General features: G+C 35.3%; 1 protein-coding gene across 1 annotated transcript in view; it reads left to right on the top strand.

Annotated features, from left to right (window-relative positions):
- Nucleotides 1-20599, top strand: part of LOC116428804 (uncharacterized) — a 39350-nt gene extending 18751 nt beyond the window's left edge. The window contains exons 7-9 of the mRNA XM_031980916.2: nt 15101-15190; nt 19860-19925; nt 20321-20599. Coding sequence (XP_031836776.2) covers nt 15101-15190; nt 19860-19925; nt 20321-20599 — 435 coding nt within the window. The remainder of the gene's footprint in view (nt 1-15100; nt 15191-19859; nt 19926-20320) is intronic.
- The last annotated feature ends 806 nt before the right edge of the window (nt 20600-21405 follow it).

Genomic DNA, 21405 nt, shown 5'->3' with positions numbered 1-21405 from the left:
TTGAAATGCCCACAATCAGAAACGGAAATAGTTAAGATTAGATTCCTTCTAATCTAATTAATCTTACCATTGGTCTCTATAAATACTATATTACAAATCAAAATAGAATCTGACCTATTTAAGAATTATCTTTTAGAAATAGAAAATATTTCATGTCTGACGAATGAATTAGGTATTAAATACTAATGACTACACAGTTTTTTATAATTTTCTTATACCAATTAGAACAATGTATTTCTTGAAGCTTCAATCAACTAATTTTAGTTTATACGTTACTAAATCAATTTGTGTAATAGTTTCTCAGAAAATCATTTTTTCACGAAGTGTTAAAGAAGAAACCCCACGAGCGTCAGTTTGACTCATCTGGTAATTCTAGAATTAATAAATAATCTGTCACACTTGTAATTTTGCAGTTATAGATAGTAGTTGCAAATTGAACATAGAGGCTCAACTTCTTTCAGTATACATAAAACATGCATTACATTTTTGATGATTCAAAAGGACGAATTTGACTATTCGGTCTAAACTCGAATAACCAAAGGTTCGAAGAGAGACGTTTCACAATCTTGTTTTCCTGTCCCACCGGAAGTTAACCTGCCGGTGCTGAGAAAGCGAAGTAGAAGAAACTTCGCTTCCGTCGATCTATCACAGTTTACGATTTCACGGAATACCTAAAGCGACTTGGCTTGTCACCGCCTCCGAACTTCAATCTAATAAACATGCAGCTGTTTCCTTGCAGCCAACTTATCATTTCTTACTTACTATTTCCTTTCTGTAAAGACATGTGGACAATTTTCCGATTGATTAGTTTCTAAATGTTCACCTTTCCCTCGCCTTTCATATTGAATCACATGAAAGTCGAAACTTTTTAAACCATCTACTACGTTTTCAATTTTTTGTCTACACCTTTCTCGTCCGTACTTTCATTTCTGGAGCCTTTGACTTATTGAAGTGAATAGGACACAAATTAAAGGAAAGATATTAAGATGTTAAATGTCTAATTTCATCTTGATAATTTCGATACGTATGCTTTGAATTGATACCATTCATAAAACCGAATAATTGTTATTATTATTGGAAGTTTCTTCTTTTTCAATTATATGTATAGTTTTTCAGTAGGTAAACAACTTGCAACCATTATTGATATACTTTTCAATTTTTCAGTTTGATGGACGAACGTTCACTCAGCTAAGTAATTATTAAGCATTGCTACATAAAACACGGTTCCCATACTAACCTTTGCATTTAGCACAGAAAACGTATCCGAAGTGACCCTGTGTGATCATTATGTATTATGCTGATGGTAGCTAATATGGAACACACAATATTTCGAAAAATAAATAGTCTGATGTGTGAATTACTATGGGGACACACTTTATTAGTTATAGAAAACAATTATATTAATAGTTGGACATCAATTAAGAATTCCTTATTGAATGTGAAGAATTATTGTGTTAGGTAGTAGGTTAAATTTTTTAAAAGACGAATTAAATAGTCAAATTTCTTAATGTAGATAGGCCAAACAATTTTATTTTCTTATGATTTATCATTGAATATGTTTGTTTTTCATTATTCAAAAGCAATTTGCTGCAAATTTGTTTTCTTCTTAGAATAGTTATTATTTTTCTATCGGAATACGTGGCGCACATATTATTATGTTATATTTTTATTTTATGGAGGCAATTACAAAATTGATAATATCGGAAAAAATATGTTCAATGCATTGTGTTCACGAAGAATGTAATGATCTTGATGTACTATTCATATGTCCAATGTCTACAACAAAAAAATTAACATAAGTTTAAAAAAGTGGAAAAGTCGTTTATTTATTCTTTTTAATTCCATAAATATTCATTTTTTGTGATGAAAATGAGTTTTGTTTACAAATTCCCTAGGTGTTACATACTAGGTGCCATTTTTTCAAATCGCTGTTTTTGACGTTGTTTACAGTTTTTACCGTGGTTTGAAGGCATTTAAATTTTTGCATTGCTATCGATCAGTGTTATTAATTGTTATATTTATTAATTGTTTCGCGTTTTGATGCAGATTTCTTTAAAAAACTGCATATCTGTTGTTTTGCAAAAGTATGGTAGTTTGCAAAATATTAAATGTTGTTATTCAATAATTTTAAAGTTACTCTCAAAGACTGTTGTAGTGTAAACATTAAAAAAGTAGATCAATACGGATGGACAACATTTTTTTATTAATTGTTATATTTTCATTATTGATTTTTTAAATAATTTCTATGTATTTAGTGCATTTAATTAATTTTATTATATCTAAAAATTGTTTGTCAATTATCAACATACTGACAAAACAATTTATAAAATCTGCCAGAAACACTTAAATTTATTAAATGGACTTTTCATTATGAATTTTCATGTTTGAAAACATATTAGTTTGCCCTTTTAAAACAAGTTCGCAAATTTATTTTTATTTGAATTTTTACAGTGATTTCGCTTCAATAATATTTTATACTTGAGACACCGCTTGCATATAACGTTAATAGTGTTCAAATATTCGAGTAATTGAAAGTGCGGACATGTTTAGAAGTATCGAAAGCTGCAAATTTTGCTGATACGAATATGTCAATATTAATATCTATGGATTGTTTATATCTTTAGTTTCTCATATTTCTAATATTTTTGGGGAAACTATTAGACTGTAGCACATGAAATGTCCAGCTTTTAATAATCTCTTTGACAGGCAAATCATTTTCCCTAAATAACGTTTATTAACCGAAGTAATCATTACTATAATCTCTGAATGTTTGCTAATAAATTGCACAAAAAAGTTGTTCATGTGTTCTTGAATAGAAAAAGTTCTTATTCCAAATACATGACTGAAAACGCTTGAAAAAATGAAAATTTGTCGACGATAATAATGAGAGTTTGTGGAAAGCGAAGTAAAATATATTTCGAAGTTTAGGCTTCTGAATCATTAATTGCGATAAGTGCGGTAGAGCATTATCGTGAAGTAAAATACGCTTTTTTGATTAACTAATGCTGTGTTTCGGCATAACTTCTGGCGCGGAACTTCAAGTTCAGTACAATATTTTACTACTGTATTCGTTTCATCCACATTTAACTTGGATTATAATTATATACAGTTATATTATTTTATTAATGACCAAATTATTATGTGTGTGCGATGCATATGTGTTTGAGATTTATAGATATCTACCTACTGCACTGAAAATCGTTCGTAATTTTAACAAATCCAATATTATTAAGTCACAACATGATCGAACGATCGAAATGCTTTTCCATTATTGTGCAGAATTAAAAATTGTTTTTTACGGTTGATTGTTATAGGAAATGGATGTGGCAAATTCCTTTATTTCACGAATTGTTTTATCTGGATGTATTTCAATCCATGCCTTCAATACTCATTTATTATCATCTTGATTTTCTACAATACTCATTTACGAGTCTTTTAATTTCATTTTGAAATTTTTCACACAATAAAGGAATGACGTACTCATTTACGGTATTTTGATCAACCAAACAAAGCGTTGATGTGTCGAGCAGCTATTGTAACGTTATACACACTTTTCCATTTATACATGAATATCATGTTGATTTATACTAAATAAAACAAAATTTATCCAAAAGTAATGTAAACGTGTAAACAAAAAAATGAAGATAAGATAAAATTGTATGTAATAATACTGTACACACAAAAGCGACTCGACTGCATCAATGAATCAAGCCGCGATGATCGGTGCGCTCGACGACAAGTTAATGTCGTGAGGGTTAGTTAGGAGTTGGTGTTGGTAGTAAAATCACAATATTTGTGACACGACGAGTTCGTTAGTATAAGTTTACTGTGTTTGTTTTAATGGTTACAGAGTGACTGTTCGTCCCGCAAGCTCTAGCTTCCTCGAAGGCAAGTAATCGGTTGGGGGAAGACTTACTGCTGGGGGTAGGAGAACATGCTCATCCTTAAAAATCCTCATGGGGATGGAGAATACACGTTGATTACTGATATTAGGGATAATAGGTGCTGCGCGTGGCCGTAGGATAGTCAACAGTTTTTAAGGATTTAATGGTCGTTGGACATATCGAAATAGTATTATATATTTCTGCAGCGATTTTCGATAGCTGCTAACCAGATTTTTACTGGACACGTTCGGGAAATTTTAGTTTCTTTATTCTCCTTAACAGGCCTCCCTGGTTTATTGTTGGAATGGTTGTACGGTGCGTTATCACATGTATAATATTATAGAAATATTTCAGGATACAGTACTTTTAATTAGTGGCTATTTTTGAAAATTTGACTGATTTTGGAAAATATTACTGACTGATCTATTCGCTAATGAAATGTACTTTTCATTTGACGTTTTTAAATGGCTTACTGTAAAGTATTCCTTAAATATACAATAAAACATTTATACACTACTTCATATAAATTTAAATGTCTTACAACTAACTAGCGGTATACTAAAATCATATCGCTCCCTTGCTGGAACGGAATCGCAACTCAAAAAACGTGACTTGAAGTTAATTGATATAGATATGTTTTACATATACAGGATGTCCTGCGACTCATGGTCAACCGATTAGGAAGTCATTCTACATGTAAAAATGAGTCGAAAAAAAGGAATACAATATTTTCCTGCGAGTCTTCGTTTTCGAGAAAATCAAGGTCGAAAATTTACTCGGTATGTGCACATTCGGTACATGTCGACTTTGTGCATTTCAATATACACTCTTGTTCTGATTCTTATTTGCATTTAAAGACATAGTAATGACCTTGGTTAATAGTTTATCGTTCGTGCTGTTCTATTATCTATAAATCAGGTTAGTTCTATAAATCAGGAGTAAAGCAGATTTAAAAAATAAAATATTATTCGCATTTGAATCTTCACAAGCTCAGAATTCTTTACAAAGCGTCCATAATAATCTGATCCGAAGAACTGAACTATGCATGCGATTGTAAGGACAGAACTTTCAACAATTTATGAACTGATAAAATAAAACTATTGCAATAGCAAATATTTTGTTTTTATACATACTCCACTTCCTCACATTATGCTAACAATAAGCCAAACGATAAACTATCAACCAAGGTTATTACTATGTCTTTAAATACAAATAAGAATCAAAACAACAGTGTACACTAAGAAGCATAAAGTCGACATGTACCGAATATACACGTACCAAGTAAATTTTCGACTTCGATTTTCTCAAAAACGAAGACTCGCAAGAAAAAATTTTATTCATTTCTTTTCGACTCATTTTTACACGTAGAATTACCTCCTAATTAGTTAGCCATGAATCGCGGGATACCCTGTATATCCTGGCAATACAAAAGAAACGTAATTTTACGTACATCATCCAAGATGTTAACATAAGAGAAGGACTCCTCGGATACCATTTTCCGCGAGTCGATCCACACTCACTCAACACCTTGAACGGTCGACATACTCTACACAGGAATCCGTCATAGGGCACGATGGAGTCGTGACATCGGCGAATTGTTTTCGCGAAGTCGGATGAAATGCCACCGTTCTCAGACAGCATTCTAGGCGGCGTGCCGGCGGAGCTCGCTACGCCGGTAAAATAGTTGTTGCCGTCATACTTGGAGACACAGCAAATTCCAGAAGTCTTTGAGCTAAATACTCCGCAGCTGGCGGGACGGTCTGTAAATTTTTCAGAGTCTGGTTCCGGAAGCAGACATAATTTCTCAGTACGCTCGCGCGTGAAACCGCTTACACGCGTTACGAAGGGGATCGGCCACACGGTTGATCTGACCGGGAGGCGATTTTAGCGGATTGGAAATTAAAATTGTACGGTTTGGTTCAGCGACGCTGCATTACCAAGCTCTGTTCACTTGATCGCACTTCCCTTTTAATGCTTTGACAGCCATGTTAGTCAAAAAGTCACCAAAATTAAAGTTGTTTCGTTCATTTTGTTACCGTCGATTTTAAAACCGATTTTTGGACTAAATGTTACTTTATGATAATCACCGTAGATTTTTAATCTGAGTTAACCGTTAGTGTCCCAGATAACGATCGTCAAAGGTGCCAAAATTCATTAAGGTGACAACTAATACTTTTCGTTATACGACATTTATAACAGTCCAATAATTAAAACAATTGTTTCCAAATGTTTGATCATATGTTCAAACCATTTCAGCTTAAACCAAAATTTACATACGAACAATATTGTAATATTTATAAAGCTTTGGTCTGATATCGTATTCGTAATATAAAACGTTACAAAATGAATTCTAAAGGTTTAAAATCGATATTTGAATGTAAAGCAGTCTCTGATTTTGATAATGATCGTTGCAATAATAATTATTTTCCATTTTTAGAAGATGTGTAGTTTAATGTATAAGGTATAGATATTTCGAAAAAACAGGCCATTTTTTGTCTCTTTTTGGATGACACTATTTTCTTTATAAATTTAAAAAGTAACTTTTCAGCGGCATATTGAATTAAATTTTTTTCATCCTATAAGATGGAAGATGGTTAACAGAATTGGTATGAAAAATCTTAACCTTTCAGTTTCTATTTCATTAAGAAAATTGTTACAGTTTATCGATGATTTTAATGAATGATGGTTTGGCAATCAACGTGTCAATCGTGGTCGGGACATGTAATTCTGTCCGTTTTCTCGTGTCTGTTCCCGAAGGACATGACAATGCTTTCTATTTAAACTTAGAAATGTCGCTCAAACCATTACGGGGAATTGTATTTACTGTTACGATGTTGTTTACTCGAAGGTTCAACCATTTAGAGAAAATTCATTTCGGGATGCGTAAAGCTAAATTATTTCGAAAAATTCTTTGTTTCACTTACCACTTGTTTTACGTGAATATATTTACAGAAATTGATAATAATAAATTTTGTCTCCTATTTAAACATTCAAACAATTCGAGTCTCTTAAGTATTTTATTGTAACAAAAGGTGTTCAAATGAAAACAGATTTATGTAATTGTCATTTATACATTTTTATAAATAGGAAACGAAAAGATTAAAAAATAATAATAAATAAAGATAGTATTTATGGGCTGTAGAAATTGTATTTCTGAATAAATGCGATTGAGCAAATTTCCGAAACTTAATGAAAGTATAGTGAACAACATACAGTTTTTTCTACAAAAAATTTCAAAGGATCCATACGTCTCATAAAAAAAAAATAAAATTCCTCTCTTATCTTTCGTCAAAATAAAAATCATATGTAGTTGAAAGTATTATGTTGTTATATAGTCTAATTTCTTTATAATCTTCTATATCATTAGTTTGGTAAAGAAGTATGTGCTAAAATATATATTTATTTTGTAATTTTAATACGGTATTTAAAAATATCATTAAAAAGGATATAATTTAATGATCTCGGTTTAAGTGACCAGTAATTATAATGAACGCTTCAGAGTCACCTGAAGATCACGTTTCAGAAGAGTAAACGAGCGATGGATAAAACGTGTATACGTTCGCGGCACAGAATGGAAAGATCCGTAACTCGCATCTGAGAGAAAAATGCGGACTTTATCCGTGTCCGTTTCTTACAGCCGTACATTGACCGTACATTCTCTTGCTATTATCCAGGATTACTGAGTAACTCGGTACGAGCGTAGATAAGTACACCGATATACGGAAATAAATTTGTTCCCGGTGGACGCGCCGTCGAGGACAGTTTAAATGAAACACCGGTGCCGAGGGTGGGTCAACGGGGGTGGATGGCATGGGGAGGAGGGACAACAGAGGTATACCATAATGCCCATAATTATACTGACTCTTGAGAGGTTGCATTAATATTGCCCGCGGTTTAACTCGCCATGATGTTAACTATACGGACGTGCATTAACGGTGCGGTTTTGTGGTAAAGTGACACGATGCATGGAGGGTTGAAACGAAGAAAGCGGCTAGGAAAAAGAGTCAGATAGAAAGAACGTGAATAACAGATGTCGGAAAATTGAACAAACTGTCTAATGCTACTTACTGATTTATTTAAATTTTGGTCTTTTTGTTTTCAAGAGATGTTATAATTGTATATCCTTTTAAGTTTTATATAAATAAAGGGTAAGAGTACAATCATGTGGCAGTAATTCATTTCCAATTGTTACACTTACTTGAAATGGAATCTTTTGTTCCATGAGATTCCTTGATAATTCATTAGTAATATTTTATTATTATTTCTAATAAGTTATTGCAATAGAATAATTTAATTTCTTGTGAAAAGTAAATTATAGATATAGTTGATATTTATTGATGAAAATAATGTGCATTATTTATATATAATAATTAAAAAATGTTCATGTTACATGTTAGCTATTATTTGCATTTAAAATCAGTCAGATATATAGCGGGACGTTAGATATTTATGCAAACAAATACTAGACTAACAGAATTTTATTAACTCCATTTAATAATAAAAGTATATTCACTAATTCTTTATTATTTTATGTTGCTATTCTCTAAGACGCTTTATTTATTTGGCATAGTTTTAAAAAGCAGCACTTAGCAAAAAGGGGCCACGTAGTCTTGGTGGACAAGAGGCCCTAAATTATGGTACGCAATGAGCCGAAAGTTTTTCCAAACCAAGGGTGGTTTGGTGACGAGGAGAAATTACAAAACACAGATATAGAGTGGAAACTGTTTTTGGATTCAGCAGTCAAAGCCAAGGTCAAGGGTTTGTTAGTTGTAGTTGGCAAGTCAGAGTTGTCAGTGTCGAGTTGGAGTTGGAGTTGCAGTTGTCGAGCGTTGTTACATACTATAATATATATTTAACCTATAATACAATGATTTTATATCTTTCCAAATTAAATCTCTACACTATTTACGGTCTTATTACATTTATTATTCTAGGTACTTTAATATTTTCATTGTTTTTAGCATTCTGGTATGAACAACGGTATTTAAGCTTATTTCTCTACATTTTTTATATCACAATATGAACTAGCACCCTAATGCCCTCTGTTTGTTTCTTTCTTAAATGTAAATTGACTTTACGTCACGGATTAACTCGAATTTACCTTATAATCATTTAATGAACCTAAAATTCATGCTTTCGATACAAAAGAAAATAAGAAATATCTCGCGATAGGTTTAATGAATGTATGTCTTTCGTTGCGAATCTGGGAACGCTCATCATTTATCTTATAAAACATTATCACATGTCATACTTTTCTGTGTTTCACTTTAAAATGAAATCGTGTTAAAATGTAACAGTTGATATTTTTAATTGCGCTCTGAGATGAAATATCCTTTAGTAGTCTAAAAGTGAAAAGAGTTAAAGGATTTTAAGGTTTTGCGCAATGCATCGAGTGTCTGACTCGTCCGCCGGATACGATTTCCTCGTTTCTCCGTGTCCTTTTATCCTTCCTTTCCACCTCTTTGCTTGTGCCCTTCATGTTCTCTTGCACAGAGCTCATCTTTTTCTCTTGCACCCTTCGCACCGTTCTCTTCCAAAGAGCATTTGCATAATCTACTTTGCGCCGGATTCGTCCGGGGTAGAGGCGGCACTCCACGATTTTCGGTGTAGCTCGATCGATCTATCTTACTACACTTTTAACAGGACGAACAACGCGTGTCTGTTCTCGTTGTTCGAGAAATGGTGAACATCGAAAGAGTACAAAGAATTCATGCGAAACATTTAGTCTGAACTATGTTGTGCTTCTAAGAAATTACACGAGGTAGTGAATGCATCTCTAGGATGCTTAGTCAGTAACGTGTATTTTTTACGGTATTAGTTCAACTTAGTTGTTTTTTTTTGCTACTGTGGCGACAGTTATATTGGTTGCGTATTCGAACAACCAAGCTGTCGTATTTTTCTGAATTGGTTGTTCGAAGTGTACTGGTTGCGTACTGATTCTGACGGCCATTTTGTATTCATATGACACACATCGCACAGTGAGGTATTTGCCCAATTTGGGCGGTAAAAAGTTCATTTTAAAAATTTTACCTAAAATGTAAAATTTTTACTGTTTGAGGCAGCTGAATATGTGAGGAACAATGTCGTAATAATTTTTTTATCTTTGAAGTACTCGAAAGTGCTGAGCTATCCCGAAAGTTAGACATTTTTTTACTACGCGTTTTACTCTTGAAATTCCTCGCAGCATTTTCCACATATTTTGGAAATGTATGAAATGTTTCTTTAGTACCAAAGTTTTACAGATAAGTATGTACTATGCCTTTAATAGTTCATTATCTTTTACCGTGAATATTTATGTCAATATCCACATTATAACATAACTAACACATGATCGACATTTCTTGCAGTTGCACTACTTCGGGAATGACTTTATTGTACAAAATCGATAAAACTGTCTTTAATTTTGGCCGTCCAGTTCAGATAAATACCCCATTGTGCGTTGTATTGAATGCATTTGGCTGATTGACTTTTTAAACAATCCCTTATTAAGCAAAGGGAAGTGAGTTTATTACAAGGAACTCTGTTCTAGCTGGTAATGTGAAATTCTTAACTTTCAGTTTCAACAAGGTAACAAGGATCGACAAGGAAGGTACGCGGATCTAAATTTTGGCATCTATCAGCTATAAATTCTATATAATTGTTTTCACCGTGGTGCCACTGGAGTTGTGAAAAGATCTCTAATCAGAATACATCGGAGTACATCGCACGAAACATCTACTCCTTCTACAGTGTAACCCAGTTAGATTGTCACTGGCAGTGTTCTAAATTTTTCGTTCATGTACACATCCAATATAACTGTAATTTTATCCGCGTAATAACAAGAATACCTCTCTGGCTCGTTTTTCGGAAGAATCGATTCTTTGCAGATAAAGTCTTATCTTCGCAAAATCGTTGGCCTTCGCTAAGAAAAACGTCCTAAGTTTCAAGTATCTATCTTTTGAACAAGTAATAACATCAACATCTGAAGTTTATCTATGGGTATCGACAACATTGTCAAAGGATACTGCACCAGAACAGTTGTCATCATTTTCGTAGTTCGATCACTTGCACCATCATCGGTCTTCGAGGTGTTCTCGTTACATGAGAATCTTTCGCTTTTCACACTGTTTTATACACATCTCAACATCTTCTGTACGAAACTTCGGAAATCTAGCTACATAGGACTCGATAAGGTCTCAGGCAATAAACAACATCTTGAGTGCCGGGAAAGTACGGGCGGTCGATCTGCGTGAATGACGACACTGTGCAGATGCAGTGTCCTTCGTCAACGCCGTCGATGCTCGTCAAAGGCCTGCAGATGTTGGAGTTGCAACAAGAAATAGACAGACGAGGACAAAGACGCTCTTTCTAGAGAAAGCTAGCGATCTTGCGAGGGTGGGGATCGATATGCGAAGTGTTGATCCTCCTCAAGGGCGATGAAGAGGACTTAAGGGCATACTGATAATCATACGGAGTCCTTGCCTTAGTATGTGGAATACGTGACTTTTTAACGCGTTCCGTGTCACGGAAACTTCGGTCATATTCTGCTTATGAACTGTATTGAGCTTTTCAATAAAATAATAAGTTATATTCAAGTTTCTGGTTATTTTTATATATTTTGATATTGTTTCTTTATGTTTTAATTGCTTTGTAACGTATACCGCCGACCGTGACCAAATGTCCATTAAAAATATTTTCTTACAAACATTGGCGTGTACCATATGTGGTACACGTGGCACAGAACGTGTTAAAGACTAGTGCAAAAACATACGTGTAGGGTTGGGACAACGTAACTATACTTTAACATTAACAAAAGTTTATTAAGTTAAATAATTAACAAATAAAACAGGTATGCATCTGCTGATGCTTGCTGAACATTCACCTTAGACTGTCTTAGGCTAACTATAGACCCTCTTAGATAAACCTTATACTCTTTTCGACTACGTTTATATTCACTTCTCATTGAACTTATACGCACTTTTATCCGTTATGCCTGATTACTCTTTCCTTCCTTCTCACATGCATCATGGCCCTTGCATTCGTAGTTAACACTTTCGCAATCACGTATACGCTTTAGTAATCACTTTAGTCTCACGGTCCACTCGCTGAGTTCCAAACAATCTTCCTTCATATCTTTGCAGCCATTCGAGAACATCCTGTCTGCAGTCATACTTTCCCTAAACATACTGGCGCCATCCCATTGCAAGATGACACCAGCTACACGCCCAAACAGTCGTTCATTCATACCTTAAGAAACTAAACTTCGCAATACAGTGGATGAAGTTTTTATAAGAACTCTATTATTTTGAAAAAGAATCTAGAATTTTTGTAAGAAAGTACAACAAAAATGTTCGAATGCAATTAAGGAGTAACAGAAAGTAAAAAATTGAAATATAAAACTGTAAACCATATAAAACTGAAAAAAATGTTTTATTTTTTTTGTAAACAAAACATTACATTGTTGCGTCCAAAATTTTGATGAAATGTCTATAGGTACAGCCTTATCAGTTGATATTTACATATATTAAATAAATCTAAATTCATTGTTCACGTGACAAAATTCCCAATAATTTTTCTATAGGGTTCACATTGGGAATACAGGAAGGTCACTTTATAAGGTGTAAATCTCTTTGTGCAAATCATTCATTACTCTTCTTGATGTTATGGATAGGTGAATTATTTTGTTGAAATACAACAATACCTCCATGATTTTGTTTCATAAACCAAATTGAAATATTATCTAACAAATCTATGTATTTCAAACCATTAAAATTCCACTAGCGAAATTTTTGCTCATGCTTACCTTTTCATCTTTACGTAAACCATGCCAATAATATTTATAATCATTCCGATTATCCAAATTAAAATTTTTTTGTCGGAAAATATTACTGTTCTCGCATTCTTCTGGTCCTGTGGAAGAGGTGGCATCATTATCTTTTTTATCCATCTTAGTTCTGCATCTTCATGTAATATTTGCTGAATACGACGTGTAGTTACAGGAAGATACAAAACTCTCCTTACTTTACTAGTTGCATTATTACTTGCTATTTCTTTAAACGAGAATGATGTCGCCTTGATAATTTTTCATTACCACCAAAACAATTATTTTTACCGTATTTGTCACCGATTTTTAGAAGATTATATACACAGGTACCAGATCTATTCATTTTCTGTGCTATCTGTCGAATAGAAAGTCCTGCATCGTGGTATGCTCTTATTTTTGCCCTTCCTTCCACATTTAAAAGTTTTCTTAGCGACATAACTTCATATCATACATAAGAAAATATTATTATAAAATTTTATTTTTAATGAATGTATTGTATTATTTTCAACAACCACTCGAACTGAGATTTTAATAATTTATCTTATACAAATGATATAACAGAACTGAGGAAAATAATGGGATAGACAGGAGAATCGAATCACAGGATCAATAGGATAAAAATAAGAATATTGGCCACATTTGTTACGTTGTTATACAAATGAGCATGCTGACTGTCGATATTACTTAATACATCTTCCCTACACCTAATTCAATACATCTTCAATTGTTTCAAACCGTTGTTTGCCAGCATCGCGTGTTAAAATCGAAGCGAACGCGCGCGAACGCAACGAATTTGTGGCCAGTCTGAAATACGTAGTTAGAATTTCATATTTAAAGCTAACCTTGGAAATTTAAATGTGTGTATTATCCTTACTTTCTAAGATGTCTAATTTTAGTGTTTAATGTATTTCAGATTATTACATTGTATTTTGTTCATTTATCATATTCACTACGAAATCCTTAGAAACGGGACTATTCGGATCAAATCGTGCGGGATGAATCGGATCTTTGTTTTTCCTTATGTTGTTTATAACTATGATTATAAATATCATGATTATGTATATATAGACGTACAGAGAAAAACAAATTAGGGATCACGGAGCCCAGAAACAATAAAAAACACAATAATAAGAGTTAATTCCAAAGGACAGACCATACGTCAAGCCCCAGAATTTTATCGGATACCTTGTACAACCCTACAAAGAAGTCTCACTTGTCGAATAATTAAAAAAACCTAATCTACATTTGACATCGTCTGTGAATAAAATGATACCTTTCGAAAAACAACAAAAGAAGTTAAAGACTAGACCAAGGAAGGATGCTATTAACTATTTGCACTCAAGAAGTGACTCTTAGTCGCCGTTTTACTCCGTCATTTCGAGCGAACCGGATATTTCTCATTTTTCAGTTCCCTATTTATAAAATGAAGATTTTAAAGTTTTTTAAGATTGCTGTTTACTGATATTGAAACTGAATGTGTATTAATAGCAAATTTTTGAAAAATAATGTTGATTCTAAGTTTTACCTAAATTTTGTCCTCACTTCTGCCAACATAATAACATTTTTGTTTACAACATAAACATCCACCAGTGTGTGTACATTTGCCATTTCACAATAATAATATTGTAATTTTCGTAATATTTTACTAGGCCAATAGCAAATAATTGTAAAATGAATCAAATTTTTACAAAAAATCATGGTGTTATAGAAACTTCATCCACTGTACATCGATTGATCGACAGACCCTTTTGACTGCGGCTGGTCGTCGCTCTGGTCGCTGTGCGCTTCTCGTTCCTACATACGCATTGCAAATACTATTCCGTGGTGTTTCCTTAGCGCCCTGTAGTATTTCATACACTTCTTAACAGAAATTATTACGCGAGCACTCGTCGGTGATGGTGATGACAGGTCCACGGACAAGCAGATTCGAACTCACCGAAACTGGCGAGCTCGCGATAAAATTTCGAACTTTCACGCTCGAGGACTTTCGAACTTTCGAGCCTTCGAGGCTTGAGAGCACGAGGTACCAGCGTTCTCCTTGCCCCGCGGCCCTGTGGACTAAACGCAACCGGGACCAGCCGCTTCGAGCCTCGGAAGCTTGAAAGTTCGTACCTGTTTGAATTCGCGTAAGAGTTTGAACTTCACCGCGGGCCGCTCGCTTTTCTGGGTTTCAACTTTTCGTCATACGTAATACGTGTACGATCGAACGCGTCGGAAATGGGCATCGCACTGCCGCGATAGCGGAAACGAGCCCGTGGGCGCGACGGTACGGGCGAGGTTGCGGGCGACGCTCGGCTTCCGTAAAAAGTAAATAAAGCCCGGGGCGGTGCGCGCGTGAAACTACCGGTGTGTTTAGTCTGCGGAAGTTTCTGTCGAAGCGTTCTCCGGGTTCAGGGATTGTTTGTTGTTGCAGAGAGAGTGGCTAATGCGGCGAAGGTCATACGGGAACTCAGTTAGCGCGCATAATCGCCAGCGGATAGTGCTGCAGGCGCAGAAGCTGAAGGTACGTGTCACGCTGCCTCGGTCTCGATGCTTACCACCCACCACGGGCAGTGCTGACGGCTGAGTTTCATTGGAAACGATAACACCAAGTTTCCCATGAAAGGTTTGGTAATACGAGAGTCAGTCAATCAATCGGTCAAGTAAGTTACATTCCGAGTAAGAAACATGCGAGTATGCGAAGAAGATACTTTTCACTAACAGAAACTTACATTTGTTTATTATTAGGTTGTCCCATAAGTTCGTGTCGTTTATTTTTCTATCGTGTATAAAATAATATTTTATTGAACATAAAGTTCTCATTTTAGGACCTGTCTCTTTCGAATCCTTATTACTGACTAAACTGAGCCATAAAGATTAGTCATTCAAGTCCTCGTACTCCCGTGATTATAAAATGTAACGTGAGAGATATAAACACACTGCGGCACGAACTTATGGACGAGCTAATACTTACGTGTGCATCCCCTAAGTATCTGCAAGCACTTGTCACGAGCAGAATTCATGTTACGAATTGTATTTATAAAAATTCGTGTTCACTTTCTTAATATCCATTTCTTCGAGGTTATCTCTTTTATTTTACTATCCGTTTTAAAATAGTTACCAGTCATATCTTTTCTTATTCGGCTAAATACATAAAAATCTATTAGCGGTAAGTTCGGACTGTAAATCTCTAGTTTCTCATTATTCTCACCAAAATGTACTCCTTGAGTTATAGTGGTAGTACGTGTACGAGCACAGACATGAATGAGAACCATTTTTTCGTTTAATTTTCGGGTTGTTTAAGTTTTAATGGCTGTTCGTGAAAGTTTCGGTGTTTCACAATAAACATAAGCGTTAATTGTTGTCCCCATGAATTTTCAACTTGGGCGCATTTGTTATGCGAATCTCTCTGTTTAGTATACCGTGGTATACGATTAACTGATGCAATTGTGCTGAAATTTACTGTGATCAACACTAATACTGTTTCTGTGTACCCATCGACTGGCAGAAATATAACCCCTCCAACATAATAGTGGATGGAGAGATGTAACTTACTTATTGACTGACTCTCGTATTTAATTGCAGACAGGTAACTGGCCAAAATCCAGATAGAAACTCGTGAGATGGGGAAAGTAACTAGTTTAATGTTTCATTTGTGTCCTCATCGAGTTAGTAATAAGTATAAGTAAAATATAAAGCCCAGAAGTAATAAGTATATATATATTTCACTATAGGCAGATTAATAGTCCTTGTTTAAGCAAATATTTGTCGATAATTTAAAAACAGAACTGAAACCGTAATTTCGTGCTTCTTGATTTTCATCTTATTTTCTTCCTCCTACGAGAATAATTATCTCTAAATGAACATTCTATCTATGGGAGTAATTCAGGAAGAGGGTGATAACGACTGGCGAATTAGATAATTGTGGATAGTCACTTAACAGAGTTCTAATTACCGTAAATGTACTGCATGCGAGGGTGAAATCTGCTACGGGGTGGCTCGCAAGGCCAAGAGGTCACACGCCAAGCAAACCAATTAACCACTGCGCCTCGTCTAGAGGTTTATGAAAATACGTCAATCGTTACCATGTTAGTGTTACACGCCGAGAAGTTCATGTGTTTGCAAAGGCAATGTTTAGGGATTAACCTTCCGCATGAGTTAGTGTGGACAGAAGTTTCTGTGAAAGAGACAAAGTTGTAGAAATACTTTATTCGATATATTAAACTTACTTTATTTTTAAGAAATTGTATCGATGTACGTGTACTAAACGAAAGAGCAGTATTTTATTAAAGATTGAATTGAATATTGAATTTAAAAAAGTGAAGCAAATGCAGAAGAAACAGAACAAATGATATTGTATCAGTGACATTTAGTAACATAATTTACTTATCAGTTTTTGATATTTTAAACTTAAAAATTTTTTAAATAAATATCAATATCATAGAAATCATATAATCGCAATAAATGAATAAAACGAACCCTAAATATTTTAAAGGAAATTTCTTATCGATTCTATTCTCGTGTGAAAACATTATCAGAAACGGAACGTTCGAAAATAACAATACAGACAGTAGAAGTAATTTCAATTTGTTACAACTTTGGAAAATCCAAATCGAATCTCTGGGATCGGAATAGTAAAAGTTCTCTTGGATCCCGAAACGCAACATGAATTCGTTAAAACGTGGATGGGATAATCGCTTGTGCTTACGGCGCTCGTGAATCGGAATCAAGTGTCGGTTCCAGAGAAGTATAATATAATACCATGGTAAAGAAGAGGGAAAGGAAGAAAAAAAAAACGATCGACGAGACGTGGTAGGGTGACGAATTATCGTCGTCTAGCATTCGATCGCGTTTCAGTCGATAGTTAATTGCCAATTAGGGAATGCAAAGAGGCATCGCGATGAAAACTAGTTCATTTTACTCTCCGCGCGCGGAAGTCAACCCTCGGTAATGGCCCACCGGAAGATTTATAAACGAAATTAATTACGTAGGTACCACTTTCCCGTTAACAATGCCGTGAATTATCTTCCTTTTTTCTTTCACCACGCGTTTCATTTTCCTCTTGGCACCCTGTTTTATATACTACCTTCCTTCGTTATCCCCTCGTTACTTCCTAATCTCATCAACGTTGTAAAATCTCTACTTTCACTTCCTGAAATTATCTGTCACGAAGTTTGCGTAATGATCGGTATAATATGTAGCATGTTGTTTTATGCGTGAAGTCAGATTAAAATAATGGAATATTTCATTGCTCATTTATGACAGATAAAATCATTTGAAAAAAGTGATTGCAGAAATTATTGGTTTTAAGTTATTCTATTGGCTCATGTCTTGTTTATGTCATGTCTCGACATTGATAATGTTCAAAATATGTCTACCAGTTTCATAACTTAGGAAAGATGCAAAATTTTTTATTTTTCTGCCTATGTTCTTACAATATTCCGAAATTGAAAACGCGTCACTTTCTTATTTTATAATCGTAAATTGAACTTCCCCTTAAATACACCCAATCCTGATTTCACCCGAATTTTTTGTACACAATTTTAGTTTAACACAAATTATTTTTCTCTTTTTACACGATCTGTTTGATTAACACGAATTAAAAGATCATGTACTTTATTTTTACACAATTTGGTGTGATTTAGCACGATCACTCAAATTCTACCACGAATTTTCATATGGTTTATTGTATCGTTTAGTTGACTTCTTATGTCTGAAACCAATTTCTGTTTTTCTATAGGTACCGTACCTATAGTTTTTTTTTTTAATACGGAACGTAGATGTCTATCATGCAAAAACAAAATTAAGTGATTCCGTTTACGTATAATACAAAGTATTTCTATTTCCAATATAAGCTCCCGAAAGCATATTGAATAATAAATAAATTAATCGAATGTACGAGTTGACATAAATCCAAACGAGGGAAATGGTCCACATACGTTAACCCTTTGTGCTTGGAGAATTTAATGTTCCATTCAAAATGCCCTCGCAGAGAGGATTTCCGGATACAAAAGTAAATACATTTCAAAGTCCTTGCGGCTACAGAATAATTCTATGCAAAAAACATCTGCGATTTTTGGAGTGTTTTCTTGTTGTACACGTGTCTAATTATTTAATCCATTCAAAGGTATCCTAAAATCGAATTCGCACACGAACGCTCATGCATTAACGGTGACCCATAAAGTGTAAATACCATCGGAAGCGAGCTTAGCCCGGAAGCTCATAGTCCCCACAAACGAAATCAAATTTCCTCGACAATAATTCTCCGGCGTTCTGAAAAGCGAAGAGACGCGGCAGGTGCAAACACGGTTCGCAGTTTATTAATTACACTCCTCTTATCACGCAGTTGTTCGTAGTAGCTCGATATGCAAAATTGGTCGTTAGTTAGGTCTGGGTTGGATCTAATCATAAGATACGGGAGTGTAGGGTGGAAACGCGGGAAAAGGACGAAGGATTCCGGCGTGGATGTCGGTGGCCGAAGTAGAGACCGGTATCCGAACCCTAAATTCAATTATATGCACAAAGCGAGGACTGCAGGCCGCAACTACCACAAGGACAGGCAGAAATTGAGGATACAAGAGGAGGGAGAAGGTACAGAAACTCTCTACACGCGGATAAACCTGCGTTACATCCGGGGAAAGGGGACGGCACGGTCCCCGTGACTTGCCTACCGCTACTAGAATTAGATTTTGCTTACTTTTGTGCTTGCGAGGGAGAGTGGTCCCCGTTTGTATCCTCATCTGTCTGTTCTCTCGGTGTCGATAATCGCGGCCTGAATTTCAATGAGTTACGCCCTTTATGCATATTTGCTTCCCCTGCCCGTTCCCGCGGAACTTTCTTTGTTCGGTCGGCTGCATCGATGCACCAGTTGCCGCAAAACAATTTGTAAAGGAATTCTGGAATGGCTTGCTTTCACGGGATTTCCGTCACGGGAAATTTATCGGGAAACTATTCCGAAATAATGTCGGGTGTTCGAACACCGCGTCCCATACGATTTTTAACGGCACGATCAGGTCTCTGTCGAAGTAATATTCGCCGAGATGTTATCTTCGGTTCGCTTTGTCGTAATTTTTCTCCCTTTCTCGATGGTAAGGGCATTCCGAAGTAGCGCGCAGTTATGCGCTCTTTTTTCTTATCCGAGAATTGTTTAGTAGGAAAAGACTCCTCAGCCATCGACTTCTTTGTGTCCACAGCCGATGCGCAGCGCCCCTCAAAAATGTTTTCTGCCTCCTTTGAAGGATAAAGAAGTCGACGTAAAGGTAAATCAAGAGTTCTTACCGTTCCTCAAACACGGTCGACGATCATCCATCCCTTGATATCCTCATGCACGATTGTCCGAAAAGTGGATTTTTCCGGTATTTTCCGATATACTTTCAAGTACCTTAGCATCCTCGGTACTTTGAGCCGTCTGAAATGTTGCCGGGTCGTCAATGATCGCTTCATACTATATTCGTATGAATTGTCAAAGAGAGCGAGCATTTTGTATCGTGTACAGAGACTTTTCTCATGCTTTCTGTTTGACGATTTTTTGGTAACTTTTCCGTTCGTTTCTCGAAACGAGCTTCACTTAGCGAAACGGAGATATTGTTTCTAATTCTGCTTTATGAAGATTGTTTTCCACGTATTTTTATGTGTACGACGCGTATCCTTGCAGATGCAGAGCAATTCAATATCTTCGACGATATTCGAGGAGCAGGATACTATCTCGCTAAATGGAGGCACAAATTATGGCAAGTATTCCAAGGGGAACATTGATGTTGGCAAAGTATCTTCATCGGAGAAGTCTAAAAAATTCGGGAGAGCGTCAAGCTTTGGATCGTCGTCAAACTCACGTGATGTCATTGAAGATTCATATTTGGAGTCCCTAAGGCAACGTCATCTTTACGAGAAGGAGATGGTGGATCGTATTATGAGCCAAGCACTATGCCCTTGACTATATCGCGGGATTTCGTGCATAATTCAGTTCTCGTTCAACGAAGTTCTGTATGCGACATTCATTTCTAATTGACGCTTAAATAAACTTGAGCAAATCAGCCTTCCCTAACCCTACGTTTCAGTAGATGACGCATTAAATAATGTATCATTCTATAGAACAAAATTAATTTTGTGAAGTATAGTTTACGCTGATATAAAATATTGACGCAAATTATTAAATTTAAATATTGCAAATTAAGAAGCACAGGAATTTTGAAGCTCTGTGTTTGTCATGATCTCATAATTAGTAATTTTCGCAAACAGACATTATAAAATTTTAAAATATATTTATAATAAAGAAATAAATTAAAGAGACTGTCTGAAAAAATGCTATTCGCGTATAAATTTACTCTCAGCAAGAAACAGGTAATTGTGCATGGGCTATCAATTTGTCCGTCTTTATTTAGTCCATATCAAGGAAGCACGCTAAGCGTCGCAAACCATGGGTTGCATTAAGCAGCGACTAATTTACATCTCCCCGGGATAAAATGAGAAGACAGAAACTTAAAATCGTTATCGAATTATTTGCATAAATCGGCTACCTTTTCGTTCCTTGGCCACCGTCTTTTTCCAGTTCCTGCGGAGCCAAGTTTCTTGCCCCGCGATCTCGAAGAGCAAATCGTTTTTCTCGAGTTCCTGGATATCACATCTCTGGGAGTCTTGTCCAGGACAAGGCACTTCCTCTCGCGCCGTCGAGATTAGTCGACCGATGAAATATTTAAACTTAATTCCATCGAGGTGACTTATTCAGGGAATGTTATCTTG

Source organism: Nomia melanderi, chromosome 10 (genome assembly GCF_051020985.1).
Source record: "Nomia melanderi isolate GNS246 chromosome 10, iyNomMela1, whole genome shotgun sequence".
Lineage (NCBI taxonomy): Eukaryota > Metazoa > Arthropoda > Insecta > Hymenoptera > Halictidae > Nomia > Nomia melanderi.
Note: the sequence above shows the minus strand (reverse complement) of the source record. Positions and strands in the feature narration are given on the sequence as shown.